At 42.7% G+C, this 13,914-nt stretch overlaps 1 protein-coding gene and 1 long non-coding RNA gene across 3 annotated transcripts; one reads left to right on the top strand and one right to left on the bottom strand.

Annotated features, from left to right (window-relative positions):
* The first annotated feature begins 343 nt into the window (after nucleotides 1–343).
* LOC141276903 (uncharacterized) lies at nucleotides 344–7,123 on the top strand. Of its 2 annotated transcripts, none has more exons than XR_012327235.1 (2): nucleotides 344–552; nucleotides 6,458–7,123. It is a non-coding gene; the product is annotated as an uncharacterized lncRNA (long non-coding RNA). The 2 variants fall into 2 exon arrangements; XR_012327234.1 differs by lacking the exon at nucleotides 344–552 and adding an exon at nucleotides 1,735–2,435.
* Nucleotides 5,657–10,261, bottom strand: FABP5 (fatty acid binding protein 5). Its single transcript, XM_033843262.2, has 4 exons — nucleotides 10,103–10,261; nucleotides 7,555–7,727; nucleotides 7,071–7,172; nucleotides 5,657–5,905 (listed from the first exon to the last, which is right to left on the bottom strand). Exons 1-4 carry the CDS (start codon nucleotides 10,179–10,181, stop codon nucleotides 5,852–5,854), a joined length of 408 nt encoding a protein of 135 aa, XP_033699153.1. The 5' UTR covers nucleotides 10,182–10,261; the 3' UTR covers nucleotides 5,657–5,851.
* Nucleotides 10,262–13,914: the final 3,653 nt, after the last annotated feature.

Here is a 13,914-nt window from a genome sequence, read left to right as displayed (position 1 = left end):
ATCCCATATAAAGTGTCTTCAACCCTACTCACTCTTTCTCATACTACTTGGTTTCATTTTTTTTTCTTGCTGCATTTATCACTCTATGCCACTTGGTTTAACTGTGTGTATTCTATCTTTTCTCACCAGGATGTCAGTTCCATGAAAAGGACCCTGGCCCTGCTCTATCTGGTTCCTCATATCATGCGTCACAAGCACTTTTAAAAAGTGCTCTGTGAAAAGTATTATTATTTCCTTTTCATACATTTTCAAAGCGTGCAGTGTGGGAGGAGGAGCCTGTGAGGAGATGGACTTGTTCCTAAGTAAATGTCCACGTATAATCTGGTGACAAGAGCCTGACAGACCAGAGGTCATAAGACAAGTTATTTTCCAGTTGCTGTGGGACCAGTGATGTGTCATCCCACCCTGCCTTTCACAATATTTCAAAACATGTGTCACTCAGCTTTTTAAACCACTTCACCATCTTCATCAGTTCTTCCTACTAACCCACATCACATGTGACCCACCAAACAGCAGTGAATTCTAAGAGGGCAACAAGAAAAAAGAAGAACAGTGAGTACAGGGAAACCAGGGGAAATCTATAATTATTCTCATAAACTAAAAAGTGAATTTTACTTTGCTAATAGGTTCATCTGTACCATTTTAATAGAGACACAGATGTAGAGAACAAACGTATAAACACCAAGGGTGGAGAGGAGGGGCTGGGATGAAGTGGGAGATTGGGATTGACATATATACACTACTATGTCTAAAATAGATAACTAATGAGAACCTGTTGTATAGCACAGGGAACTCTACTCAGTGCTCTGTGGTGACCTAAATGGGAAGGAAATCCAAAAAAGAAGGAATATATGTATACATATAGGTGATTCACTTCTCTGTAAGCAATTATACCCCAATTTTAAAAAAATAGAAAAAAGTGAATTTTAAGTACAACATTAATAATCATTAATTAATAAGCAGAAAGAATTGAGTAAGAGCCTCAGCTGAGCTAGCAAAACTAAAATCTAGGTGCTAAAAACATGGCTCTCCATCATTTTATGGTCCTAGCATAATTTCAAATACCAGAGTTTTGAGAAAACTGTTGACGAGATTAAGACTCAAGAAACCGCTAAATTAGCAATAAATGAAACATAATTATACTAGCACAGAGCAAAGCCACATATTGCCTAGAAAGACCTCACAGGTGTGATGCGCCAATAACCCTGCATCCTTAGGCACTCATTCTGCTTGAAGAGAACAGTCAATGCCCTCGCAGCACTCAAGGACATGATCTGAAAGTGAAGTCATCTCTTGCCTGTACATTTTTCTTTGGTGAGAACTTGACTTATGTTAAACCATTTGACTTGTGGTAGATTGTATCTAATCTGGACCACGCTCCACAAACAACTCAGGTCAAGTTCTGTTTGACAGACATTGCCTGTTGGCAGAATACTCAGCTGCAGTAAAATAAGTTTTAAATGGTGCTCACAATCGGGCAGCCTAGTTCTTGGTGAGGCAGAGTGTTACAGCATGCCAGTTCAGAAACTAGACTGAGTTCCTTACTTCCTATTTCAAACATTCATATTCTACAGTCATCAAGTACACTACCTCTGGGCTAAGTAAATGACCTAATTAAGTTGAATGATTTGTACAAAGGTAAGAAATATGGTTTAAAAAAATAACATAAATTGAAGCAAAATCATAAAGGATCTTAAATAATATTAAAATATGTTAAATAGCCACAGAAGAGCCATTAATTTATTAATGAATTTATTCATTTAACAGATATTTATTGAGCATCTTCTATGTGCTAGGTTGTTTCCTAGGTGAGTGATAGAGAACACGATAAAAACAAAGCCCCTTCTTCATGGAGCTTACTTTCCAGGGAGAGAGACAGATAATAACAACAACAAAAAATTTTTTTTAACTGAAAAACTAAGTAAACATATAGTTAGGCAGTACTAGTGATAAGGGCAAGGGCAGCATAGGGAAATACAGAGTATGCGGGAGGGGTGGTAGCAAATATACACTCTGGGGATGACTCACTGCTAGGTGACATTTGAGAAGAGACTTCCTTTAAGGAAGTGAGAAAGCAGAGAAAGCCTGGGCAGCAGATTTCATAAGATAGATTGTTCCAGGCAGCGGCAACAATAGGTGCAAAGGCCCTGAGGCAGGAGCATAGCTGTGTCAACAATGGTCTACTGGAAGGGAATATTTGCTAAGAGAGTGAAAGGAGAAAACAACCAGAAGCGGCAAGATCACATAAGACCTCTGCAAATATTTTGGCTTCTACTCTGAATGAAATGAGAAGCCAGTGGAGGATTCTCACCAGAGGAGTGACATATTTAAACGTGTATTTTAAAATGATAGCTCTGGAAGAATAAAAATGCAAACAGGGAGATCAAGGGAGAGAGAACAGTGGAGTCTGAATCACGGTGGTATCTGTGGAAGAGGTAAGAAGTACTTGAATTCTAGATACTTTCTGAAAGTAAAGCTGAAATCATTTGCTAGTGGATTAGCTATAGCATGGGAAAGAAAGAAAGGAATTAAAGATGACTCCAAAGCATTTAGCTAGAGAACTAGAAAATTAACATTCCCATGGATTGAGATGAACAAATACCACAAGAGGAGTAGGTTTGGAATCAAAATAAGAAGCCTGATTTTGGAAAACATGAGGTTACCATCCTGTGCTGTCCAAATCAGCAGTTACTGACCATATGTGGGTATTTAAATTTACATTTTAATTAATGAAAATTAAATAAAATTTAAAATTCAATTCCTCAGTTGCACTCGCCGTGTTTAAAGTGCTTCCATACCCACCTAGACGGGGTTAGTGCCGATGTATTGAATAGTGCAGATGATACATTGCATTTCCATCACTGCAGAAAGTTCTGTTGGGCAGTACTGGAGAGACATTAAGCCTTTACTATGTGCTGGGCCCTATGCGAAGTGCTACAAGTCAGGCAATGTTGTATCTTTTTTTTTTTTTTAACATCTTTATTGGGGTATAATTGCTTTACAATGGTTAGTTTCTGCTTTATAACAAAGTGAGTCAGTTATACATATACATATGTTCCCATACCTCTTCCCTCTTGCATCTCCCTCCCTCCCACCCTCCCTATCCCACCCCTCCAGGCGGTCACAAAGCACCAGGTTGATCTCCCTGTGCTATGCGGCTGCTTCCCACTAGCTATCAACCTTACATTTGGTAGTGTATATATGTCCATGCCTCTCTCTCGCTTTGTCACAGCTCACCCTTCCCCCTCCCCATATCCTCAAGTCTGTTCTCTAGTAGGTCTGTGTCTTTTACAAAGGGTATAACTAGAGTTCAGAGGAGTTAAGTAACCCTGCCCTAAGTCACACAATTCTTAAAAGGGTAGAGAGCCAGAATTGGATTCCAGTATTGTCTGCTTCCAAAGCCCCAACACTTAAATCATCACACTAAATTTTAGAGAGATTAAACCAGTTTGAAATTAAACGTGACATCTATAGGGAAATGTCCAATAAGTTATCGGCAATAAAGTGTTGAAGCATAGAGAAGAAAACAGGAGATCTGATAGACCTGGGTAAAACTCAGGGAGTGAAACTCCCAACACATGCAGTGTGTTGTAGAACTAAACAGAATACATTCCAACATACTACCAGTTAAGAGAAAATAAAAATATTCAATGAAGGCACTAGTTTATACCTTTTGATAAGGGGTGAACTGATGTTAAAGGATTGCTTAGCAGAAAGAAGGGCTTGATTGACACTAGATAAGATGAAGCTGAGCTGCATTTGTTCTTGTTCTACCCAGTGGTTCTCAACTAGGTATGCTACCATACCCTTAGAAGACATCTGGAAATGCATAGGGTGTTTGGGGTAGACTGATGGGTGCCATGGGCATTTTGTGGCAATGATCTTAGGACACCGACTTGCCACAGCTCAGCACAATGAAGAAAAGTTCTCTCACCCAAAATGTCAACAACTCCCCCCATGGAAGAAACATGGGCCTACCCTTCCTCTAGTAATACTCCACTGTCCATAAACTGAAGCAATACAGACATTAGAACATGGTGTGGTTGCACAGGTTTTAGTCAGATGAACTTGTGCTCCAATCTGTTCTGACTCGTACTAGCTGTATGGCTCGGTATCATTACCTAGACCCTGAGACTTAGTTTCCTCATCTAAGTAATGCAGAAAACAATTGTTAATACACATCATTTAGGGTGGTTCTGAGAATTATAAAACTCTTAAAAGTACTTGGCCCAGTGTTCGGTTCAGGGAGTCATATAAATGGACACTATTATTAGAAGTGGAAAAGAGGGATGAAAGAGGAACTCTAGTATGGAGATGAAAATAAACAAATGAAATTCAAATAGAAAAGGAAGTCTAGACCAGCACTGTCCAACTAAAAATATGGACCCCCCCCCCTCAAAAAAAAGGCCAGCACATGTAATTTTTAAATATTCCCTAGCCACATTAAAAAAGACAAGCAACAGGTAAAATTAATTTGATTAATATACAATATTTAGGTAACCAACTGTATCCAAAAATATGATTTCAACATGTAATCAATATAAAAAAAAATCAGAGGTGTTTTCCTTTTTTTTTTTTTTTTTGGTATAAAGTTCTTTAAATCTTATGTGTATTTTACTTACCCAGTGCTCATCAGCCACCTGGGGCTACAGCTATATATTGGACAACACAGAGCTAGGGTATCAGTGAGTCCAACTCTTTCATTGACTGCTAGCTCTCAGTAATTAAAGATTCTTGCCAGCTAATATTTTAGTGCCTAGAGAGTAGTTTCAGAAAAGTCTCAGTTATTACATTTAGGTACTTTAAACTCAGGATCTTTATACCACTGAGAAGAGGCAGTGCTGTAGAATGATTGACCAGTCATGAGTGGACTCCATGAGTTGTAGGTTCCCACTCCAACTCTCCTGCTTCCTATGTCCTTGAACAAGTTAGGTAGTCAAAAACCTATTTTCTTATTTGCAGCACATAGATGATGTTACTAGCTCCCCTAAGTATTGCTCTGAGGATCATGTACATAGTTTTAGCCCAGTGCCTATAGGAATTTCTCCAAATGTGAATTGCAGATAGTTGTTATTTGGCTTGAGAAATTGGACAGGAGTCACTAGAATTCTAGTTATTCTTTATATATACACACAAGTATTTCATTCAGAGCTCAATTACTTTTACGGCTTTTGTTAATGAGCACACTATGTACTTTCAAAGATGAGTGTTTCTTGTCAAGTGCAATGACTTGTCCTTGTGTTCAGATATACCTTAACCTCTGGAAGACTGCCTGGCACATGGTAGGTCCTCAGAAAGTTTATTAAATGAATTTCTGGCTCAGAATTCCTGAGTAATAGTTATAAGCACACTATTAACAGTATGATTTAACCTTTATTCTAATATTTAAATTATAAAGTTTATTTATGTAGCTATTTTTCAACGAGAACAGTCTCTGTCACAAATTTAAGATTCTTGAGTTGATACAAAGTTCAAATAGCATAGGGCAAGATTAATGATTGGTAGTTTATTTGCCACAGAAGTAGTTCTACATATAAATTACTAAAATATAATCTCAATATGGTAACCTCAAGGCTACCCCAGAATTTATTCCATTCATAAATGTTAAAACTCATCACTAAATTCCTATAAAGCTTAAAAAAACATGCAAAACTGGTATAGCACAAACAGATTTATTTACTAACCAAAGAGATGATCCTAATTAAACCAACACTTTGAAATAGTTAAAGTAAAATGTTTGTGATAAAGATAACTGAACACAGTAATGAAAAAAAAAGAAGTATGGAGATTTGCTCATTGAACTGAGCTTGTTCATCCTCTCAGCTTCCTATCCAAAATGATGATGAAAGTTTTACTCTACTTTTTCATAGACCCGAGTACAGGTGACATTGTTCATGACACATACCTAGGAGAAAGAGTGATATTAGAAGAGTCAGGTTAGTCTTACATCACAGGGCAATGGTGATAGTTAAATGCTAGGACCACAATCCTACAAAACGTTGTAATCTACTTCATAGACGAAGAAAATGCACTTTAGGATTCCTGGGTTTGAAAAGCTAGAACCTGTTATTTTGCTTATGACATGCATATGCTTAACTGAAAACTAAATACTGATTTGCAATATCTAAACTATTCATTCAGTCTCAGCAAACACTATTCCTCATATTAAAGAAGCAGAAAAACGTATGCCTAAGAATATATAGACATTTTTTTACAAATTGAAGGTTTGTGGCAACCCTGCATTGAACAAGTCTATTGGCGCCATTTTTCCAACATCATTTGCTCACTTCCTGTCTCTGTGTCACATGTTAGTAATTCTCACAATATTTCAAACTTTTTCATTATTATTATATTGGTTTTGGTGATCAGTGATTAGTGATCTTTGGTATTACTATTGTAATTTGGGGGCAGTTATTAGCAATAAAGTTTTTTTGTTTGTTTTTCTTTTTTTTTGCAGTACACGGGCCTCTCACTGTTGTGGCCGCTCCCGTTGCGGAGCACAGGCTCCAGACGCATAGGCTCACGGGCCCAGCCGCTCCACGGCATGTGGGATCCTCCCAGACCAGGGCACGAACCCGTGTCCCCTGCATCGGCAGGCGGGCTCTCAACCACTGCGCCACCAGGGAAGCCCTAAAGTATTTTTTTAATTGAGGTATGTATATTGTTTTTTCAGACATAAGGCTATTGCACACTTAACATAATAGTATAAACATAACTTATATGCACTGGGAAACCAAAAAATTCACATGACTCACTTTATTGTGATACTCAGTTTATTGCGGTGGTCTGGAATCCAACCTGCAATATCTCTGAAGTGTGCCTGAACTGTAAATGTAGCAGCAGAGCATGGACTAAACCCAGCTCCTGCTACATCCTCCAGTACATCATCTCACTTCTCTATCTCTACAAAGGGCTTTCTTAGTTATTAGTGTTTTGTATTTACCTTGTTACTCTGCAGTTTTTTCCTTTCCAAACCTAGTTCTCCTGCTCATGATCAGTGATACAGAACACCTATGTAAACTACGAGTCAAACAAGAAGCGCAATAAAATAGAAGATGTCAGACACTTACCACCACTAATTTTCCGTCTTCCACTTTTCTTGTTATTATGCTTTCCTTTCCATCCCATTCCTGACGTTGAACCAATGCGCCATCTGTAAAGTTGCAGACAGTCTGCCAAAATAAAGCATACTTTTTAATCTTCCAAAGTACAATAAAAGAGAGTTTCTGTGACTCATAACCTCCTTAACCAACATTTTTTCATCTTTTCCCTTCCGAGTCTACTTCATTAGCCCATACTGATTTCATTCGTAACACAGTTTACGCTTTTCAATCTAGATGCACATAAGAGATACGCACTCTTTCTCGTGTCCCTTCAACTATTTTTACAAAATAGACTATGTTGTGAAGCTGGTACTTTCACTAATTTGTCACAACTCAATTCATAAAACAACTTGTGACTTTTTCATTAAGTTCTTGCCTGGAAGCAGTAAGACTGTTATTAATAGAATCTATCATTCTAGAAGCTTCTGTGATATTATAAGTTAGGACTGACCTGAGTTTTTCTGCCATCAGCTGTAGTCTCTTCAAACTTCTCTCCCAGGATGCAGGAAAACTGTGTTGTTTTCAAAGTGGTCTCAGTTTTTATGGTGAGGTTTTTGCCGTCGGAAGTGATGATACAGTCCGGTTTAGCTATTGCACCCATTTTTCGCAGAGCTAGCCCCACTCCTGTAGAATGTTATATCGTGTTAAACAACAGGAAGACCAAAGTTATAGTTTACATAATAAAAGCAGCAATTCAATTGTAATCACTATGCTGTGCATATTTTCACCTATTCACTTATCAATAACCACCGTGAACACATATCCAGTGCTCACCATGTGTTCATACTTGACATATATTATTCACGGCAGCCTTATGACAACCTTGTGGAAGGTGGATACACTGTCTCCATTTTACAGATGAGAAGGTGAGGCACTGATGTAATTCACTCAAGCTCATTCAGCTAGGGAGGGAGGGGGCTGCGAACCAACAATGCAGGCAGGCCGTGGGCCTCCAAATAGCTCAGCCACCACGCTCTGCTGGCTTTCAGAAAGTTAGGGAAGATATCCAAACTTCTACAATTTCCTCAATTCTGCCAACCATTGTATTCTATGACTCCAGCACACAGTCTGGCACATAAAAGGTCCCTGATAAATATTTGATTAGCAGACTATACAAAATCAACATTGATCCTGAGATACGCCAATTACACAAAGTTTTAAGAGTTAACTGCACAATCATAACGCTAGCAAACAGGAAAAATCTTACCCTCAAACAGAGTAACTATTTCAGAGCTGTGTAACTCAATTACTGTATTGATATATTTAATTTATAATCTGTGTATGTCCCCTTAATGTTAACATTTAGTAGGAAACTTAGTTCTAGGCGAAATCTCGGTTTCACAGATGAGGAGATTACAACCTAGACAGAGGAACTGACTTGATGACGAACACTCAGCCAGGCTTGGAATGTCCCCGTGAAGACTTCTCTTTTGCCAGCTCAAGGCTGGTGCCTTGTTTTGTTAGAGTCATTAGATATTCTCACTTTGGACAAATAAAAGGCTCTGCTTTTCCTACACCTTGACTGCTCTCTAATGAATTGAGCCTTGACAACCTTCATGACTCCAGAACTCTGGAAACCAGCCATCTGATAAACACATTCGCTTTCAGTGGGCAGAGAAACAGCCTTCTCCGGTCCTCACACATGTGAACAAACACAAATGTGTTTCTTTGATTTGAGAACGTTAGGTGGCTTTACTCACAGGCTCGTAAAGACACTCAAGAGTCACCACAGAACCAGCCTTAAGCAGCCGCTGTCTTGCATAAAGGTTAGTGAAGGTGTGTTTCTGAAGTACCTCAGGGCCTAGGTCTTTGTAGCGACTTGTGCACCAGAAAGCAGTCATGTCAACATTTGTGGGAGGGCGACTTCTAAAGCGTCCCCCAGTCCCAGCAGTTGTCTCAGATAGGATCTTTGCCATGCTTCACCATCCCACTTCCTAGGGGCCTGTGACAAAGGTTCATCTCTGTTTGCCAATCTACCCAGTGTTTCAACCAGCATGCAATCGTTGTCACCGGCTCAGGAAAAAGACAGGAGAAAATTCAGCACTATTTTGAGTGACAACTTGAATCTTCCTACAGAGACTCATCCTTCCTTGGAAGGCTTTTAATAAGTCAAGTGCCTTCTGCAAAGCCACAGCCATTTTGGATGTGGTAGGAAAGCAGCCGCAGGAGGGACCGGCAGTTTCTGATCGCGGTTTCCCAACAAAGCCTCTCTGCCCTCCACCCTCTAGATGCAGAGGCCAGGGCCGCGGCGCACTGCCTCCCCATCCCCGGGCACAGTCAACCTCACTGCGCTCCTCCCACAGGCCACCCGCCAACAGTACAGCGCCGCCAGTGCCACGCCTCCGAGCGCCGCTCTGGGGCGCGGAGACGAGGATGCCCCGATGCTCCCCGGTGAGCCGTGCCAACCCAAAGGGCCCGGCGCACCCGGAGAGGGCGGGTGGGGGACCTGCGGATAAGGGAGATGCAGCCGAGAGCGGAATGGAAGCTGAAGCAGTAGCCCGGTTCAGACCCTCTAAAGGATTTCTGCTAGAAACCGCGTCCCCGTGGAGAAGAGGGAGGGGACCCCGCGCGCCATCTAGGAACAAAGATGCGGCAGGGTGGGCAAGGCGAGTGGGTGCGGCCACGACGGAGTGAGTGCGAGTGGGAGGACGGGGTCAGGATTAGGGAGGACGAGTAGTGGAGGAAAAAAAATAGGTAAAGTTAAGAGGGCTGCCTGGAGGGGTCGAAAGAAGTGAAGTTGGGGGTGGGAGGGGGGGTGAGCGCGCTAAAGGCAGGGAGCAAGTGCGGTGGCGCCCAGGGGAAAGCAGCAGAGAGCGGGGCAGACCGAGAGGCCCACGCTCTCCCCGCCGCTCGCCCGTGACGGAGGTGGAAGAGGATAACGGGGTCGGCGATAGGCAGCCAAGCATGCCCAGCCTCTGAGCCCAGCACGCCGAAGGGGACCTAGGGACAGATAGACATACACGTGCCACGTTGCAGCGCCGCATGCTGGGGAACCTCACCTACTTCCTTCATGTATTCGTCAAAGCCTTTGCTCTCTACTAAGCACCATCTTCCTACCAGCTGCTGAATGGTGGCCATGGTGGGCGCGGGCGGGCGAGCGTGCAGAGAAAGCGAAGGAGGGTCGGGCGCCGGGAACCTGGCGTGCGGACGCCAGGCCACCGCGGCTGCTTTATAAAGGCGGAGCGCGCGCAGGGCGGCGCCCGGCGGCCAATGAGAGGAGCGCCTCGCCCGCCCGGCACCCCGCCTCCGGGCCTCGCTCCGGGGGTCCAGACAGGCAAACCCGCTCCACCTGCCCCGGCCGCGAAGACTCCTCCGGCGCCTCCTGCAAGCAGGGACTCGCCCGGCGCGCCCCACACCACACCGGACGCCAGCCCATGCACGTTCCCGCGCCTCCTTACGCCCAGGAAGCCAGAGGGGCTACCGGCGGACCCGGCCCACAGATCCCACGTCAAGCTGCCGCCCCTCTTCCATTCAAAACACCCCCAAAGAATCGATTAGCCTTCGCTCCGCTCCAATGGCAGGAATTGATTGATCGGTAGTTTGATTGATCGATTGATAAACTTCTTTGCCTCACTAGTCACTGCTCGCAGACGGGGCAAACCCTCATCCCACACCCTCCTGAGACAACCCGTTCTCCCCACCCTCAGGCCACTCCCGGACCAAATGGGGCCTCAGGATGGGTGTATACCTGTGTTGAGTTAGACCATTTTATCAGAAAGTGCTGGGTGGATGGAGATGTCCCAAGAAGTTGGTTTTCCAAACTCAGATTCTGTAGCAGGTATCAGCTTAAGTGACTGCCACTGCTATTAAATGTTCTCATTCAAGTATGTTTTATATTTTCAGTTTCCCCTCAGGCTCCCAAGTCTTTAGATTCCAGTGCTTCTCCTCTTCACCTTTAATCATAATAATTCCCTGGGTTTGTATGTAGAACGTCATACTTTTCAAAGTGTGCTTGTCGCAGTATCTTACTTGGTGCTCCTGGGTTTCTGTGGGAGTGAGCTGGGATGAGGTGAGGAAGTTGCCACACAGAGAGGGTAGCCAACTTGGTGGAGATAAAGTCCATTTACTGAGTGTCTCCTTGCTGAATGCTGTACTTCCTGGCTCCTTTATATCCATTAACTGATCTCCGCTAGATTTTTGCTGAAGAATATTATCCCAACTTTCTGAAAGAGAGATATGGCAGGGAAAGTTTGCAGAGTGGCAGAACCAGAATGCCTGTCCAGATCCTTCTCACTCTAGACCTTGTGAAATAGGTCCACACCTGGCTCACTCTCCTCAAGGGATTAAGAGTAGAGGCTACAGTCCCCTGAACTATTCCAAGACACTAGCTCTTGTACCTTCCCTAACAAACTGAAACCTCAGCTTGGTTTGTCATCTCCCCGCGTGACTCAGGACATTTACTCCCTTGCACTGTAGCCCTTTCAAGTTCCTGCCCTAATTTTAGGGTCATCCCAGTTTTCCTTGTGGTACCATTTTAATAGTGAGCGACTCAGGCCATGCAGTTGTGCCACTAAGGGCCGGTAGGTCACACACCTGAGGCTCTACTGCTCAGCAAACATTCACATTCTGAGGGCACCTGAGCGCGTCATTTGCTCAGCAAAGCAAGTGCTGGCTTCCAGACGCTTAGCGCGGCCCGCTGCCCCTCCTCCTGGAGAAGCAGTTCCTACGTGTTTGGACTTGCCTTCTTAATGTGCTAGTTCGGCAGGTTTCGTCCATTTTTGTATAGAATATGGTAATAATAGCCAGGACTCAGTGCCAGAATACTAATTTTTAGATTATCATAGTCAACCATGCTATAGAAATATCAGAAGGAAATTGGCACTATAGTACTAAATACTCAGGTACTTAAGTTGTTTTTATACCAGAGGCATTACCCAAAACTTAACTTTTAAGCACACTCTTTGATGTGATGAGTGTGTAGATGAAAAATGTCCCCGCCACATCAGTAAACAAAGGATGCTGCAACCATCAAGGCCTCAGCCACAGCAGCGCCCTGACTGTGCGCCGGAGGGGATTCAGGATGGAAAAAAGCAAAATACTGGCCCTAGATAGTTGAGGCCCGTATCAAAGGTGTGGTCCCAGACCCTTGCATCTTCCCATATATAGAAAAGCGTTAACTTTGTTAACTTGAGATGTCTGGTTTTCTTTAATTAACAGTAGTCTTCTGGTGCTCTATCTGGTTTTTGTTGTAAAAATTCCTCTATATGCTGACTCCTTCATTCCCTCTTTGGAGCAGTCCCTCAGAGCTATTGGAGAGGCTGTCTTCCAGGCTTAAGTCCTCAGAAACTCCACCAAATAAAACGTAATTCTCAACATTTAGGTTGTGCATTTTTTTCAGTTGACAAGTGGAAACAATCCTTTCGTGGTTAAAACACATCAACAAACATAAGAGATATAGGCCAAAATGCCTGTTACTGTCTCTCATGGAACAAAGAGGAAGGGCATTGTGATTGCTCTGCTACTGTGGGCAACACACTTAATCCCTTGTTGTCTGATGCCTCTCATCCCTATTACAAATACAGAGAGAGATTGAAGTCAATTATTTCTAAGGGACCTCAAGCCCAAAATTCAGATTCCCTTCCTTTCTTATGAATACTAGTAACAGGGCTTCCCTGGTGGCGCAGTGGTTGAGAGTCCGCCTGCCGATGCAGGGGACACGGGTTCGTGCCCCGGTCCGGGAAGATCCTACGTGCCGCGGAGCGGCTGGGCCCGTGAGCCATGGCCGCTGGGCCTGCGTGTCCGGAGCCTGTGCTCCGCAATGGGAGAGGCCACAACAATGAGAGGCCCGCATACCGCAAAAAAAAAAAAAAAAAAAGAAGAATACTAGTAATGGATTACAAGCTCTGAAAAACATTGAATACTTTCTTAACCTGCTAATTAAAGTCCTGTTCTAGACTACTTAACTTGAACCCAGTATAAGTGCAAAAACCAAATCTGTTGTGAAAACAAATCTGATTAAAGTCTTGTATGACTTTACGGGACTGTGGACAAAAAATATCGCCTGCTATTTCAGTAAACAGAGGATGTTGCTGTGGCCATAAAGCCGCCCCCGATGTGTGCTCCGAAGGGATTCAGGATGGAGGGAAAACAGCATCTTGGCCCTAAGTAGTTAAGGTGCATAGCAAAAGAATAATTTCAAGGAGCCCAGACTCTTGCATCTTCCCATACAAAGAAAAGCACTAAAATCATTAACTCGAGATGTCTGTTTTTTTGTGTTTAGCAGTAATATTTTGATACTCAACTACATGGTTTTTTTTTTTTTTTTTTTTTACTGACACAAAGTCCTCTATATCCTGGCTCTTCCCTTACCTCTTTGGAGCAGTCCCTCAGAGCTATCTGAGAGGCTGTATCCCAGGCATAAGTCCTCAGAAAGTCCACTGAATAAAACATAATTCTCAGTTTTTAGGTTGTGCATTTTTTTCAGTCAACAGGATGGTTGAGTATCTCTTCATTGGAAAAAGGGAGGAGAATTATCACTTGATTGAGATTAATTACATTACAATACAAGGAACAAGGGACAACAGTTTTATCCTAGCCTATCCTTACAAACAGAAGGAACTGTGCCGGTCATTAGTTTTAGTGGCAGCACAGTGACAGTATAGGTGTCACATCATGTGTTCCTTCATGCTGGAGGATAATAATACATTATTCTTGTAGATGAAAATGGTTGAAGAATCCTGAATTACTAGCGACTCTTCCCCCAGTGGCTCTAGTAGACTACTAGTTATAAGACAGATGCAATTTTCTTTAATATCTCTAAACCTCAGTTTTCTCATCTATGGAATTAAGGAGGTAAGGATTAGATTAATTA

This window comes from Tursiops truncatus, chromosome 17, assembly GCF_011762595.2.
Source record: "Tursiops truncatus isolate mTurTru1 chromosome 17, mTurTru1.mat.Y, whole genome shotgun sequence".
In the NCBI taxonomy this organism is placed as follows: Eukaryota; Metazoa; Chordata; class Mammalia; order Artiodactyla; family Delphinidae; genus Tursiops; species Tursiops truncatus.
This window is presented reverse-complemented; position numbering and strand designations above follow the sequence as displayed.

What these genes read in the sequence shown, in the direction of transcription:
- FABP5 (XM_033843262.2), bottom strand. Translation starts at nt 10,181, where the DNA reads ATGGCCACCATTCAGCAGCTGGTAGGAAGATGGTGCTTAGTAGAGAGC. An exon ending in CTGATGGCAGAAAAACTCAG is followed by an intron (nt 7,173 to 7,554) that starts GTCAGTCCTAAC and finishes TTATTTTGGCAG; the next exon opens with ACTGTCTGCAACTTTACAGA. An exon ending in AAGACGGAAAATTAGTGGTG is followed by an intron (nt 5,906 to 7,070) that starts GTAAGTGTCTGA and finishes TCTTTCTCCTAG; the next exon opens with GTATGTGTCATGAACAATGT.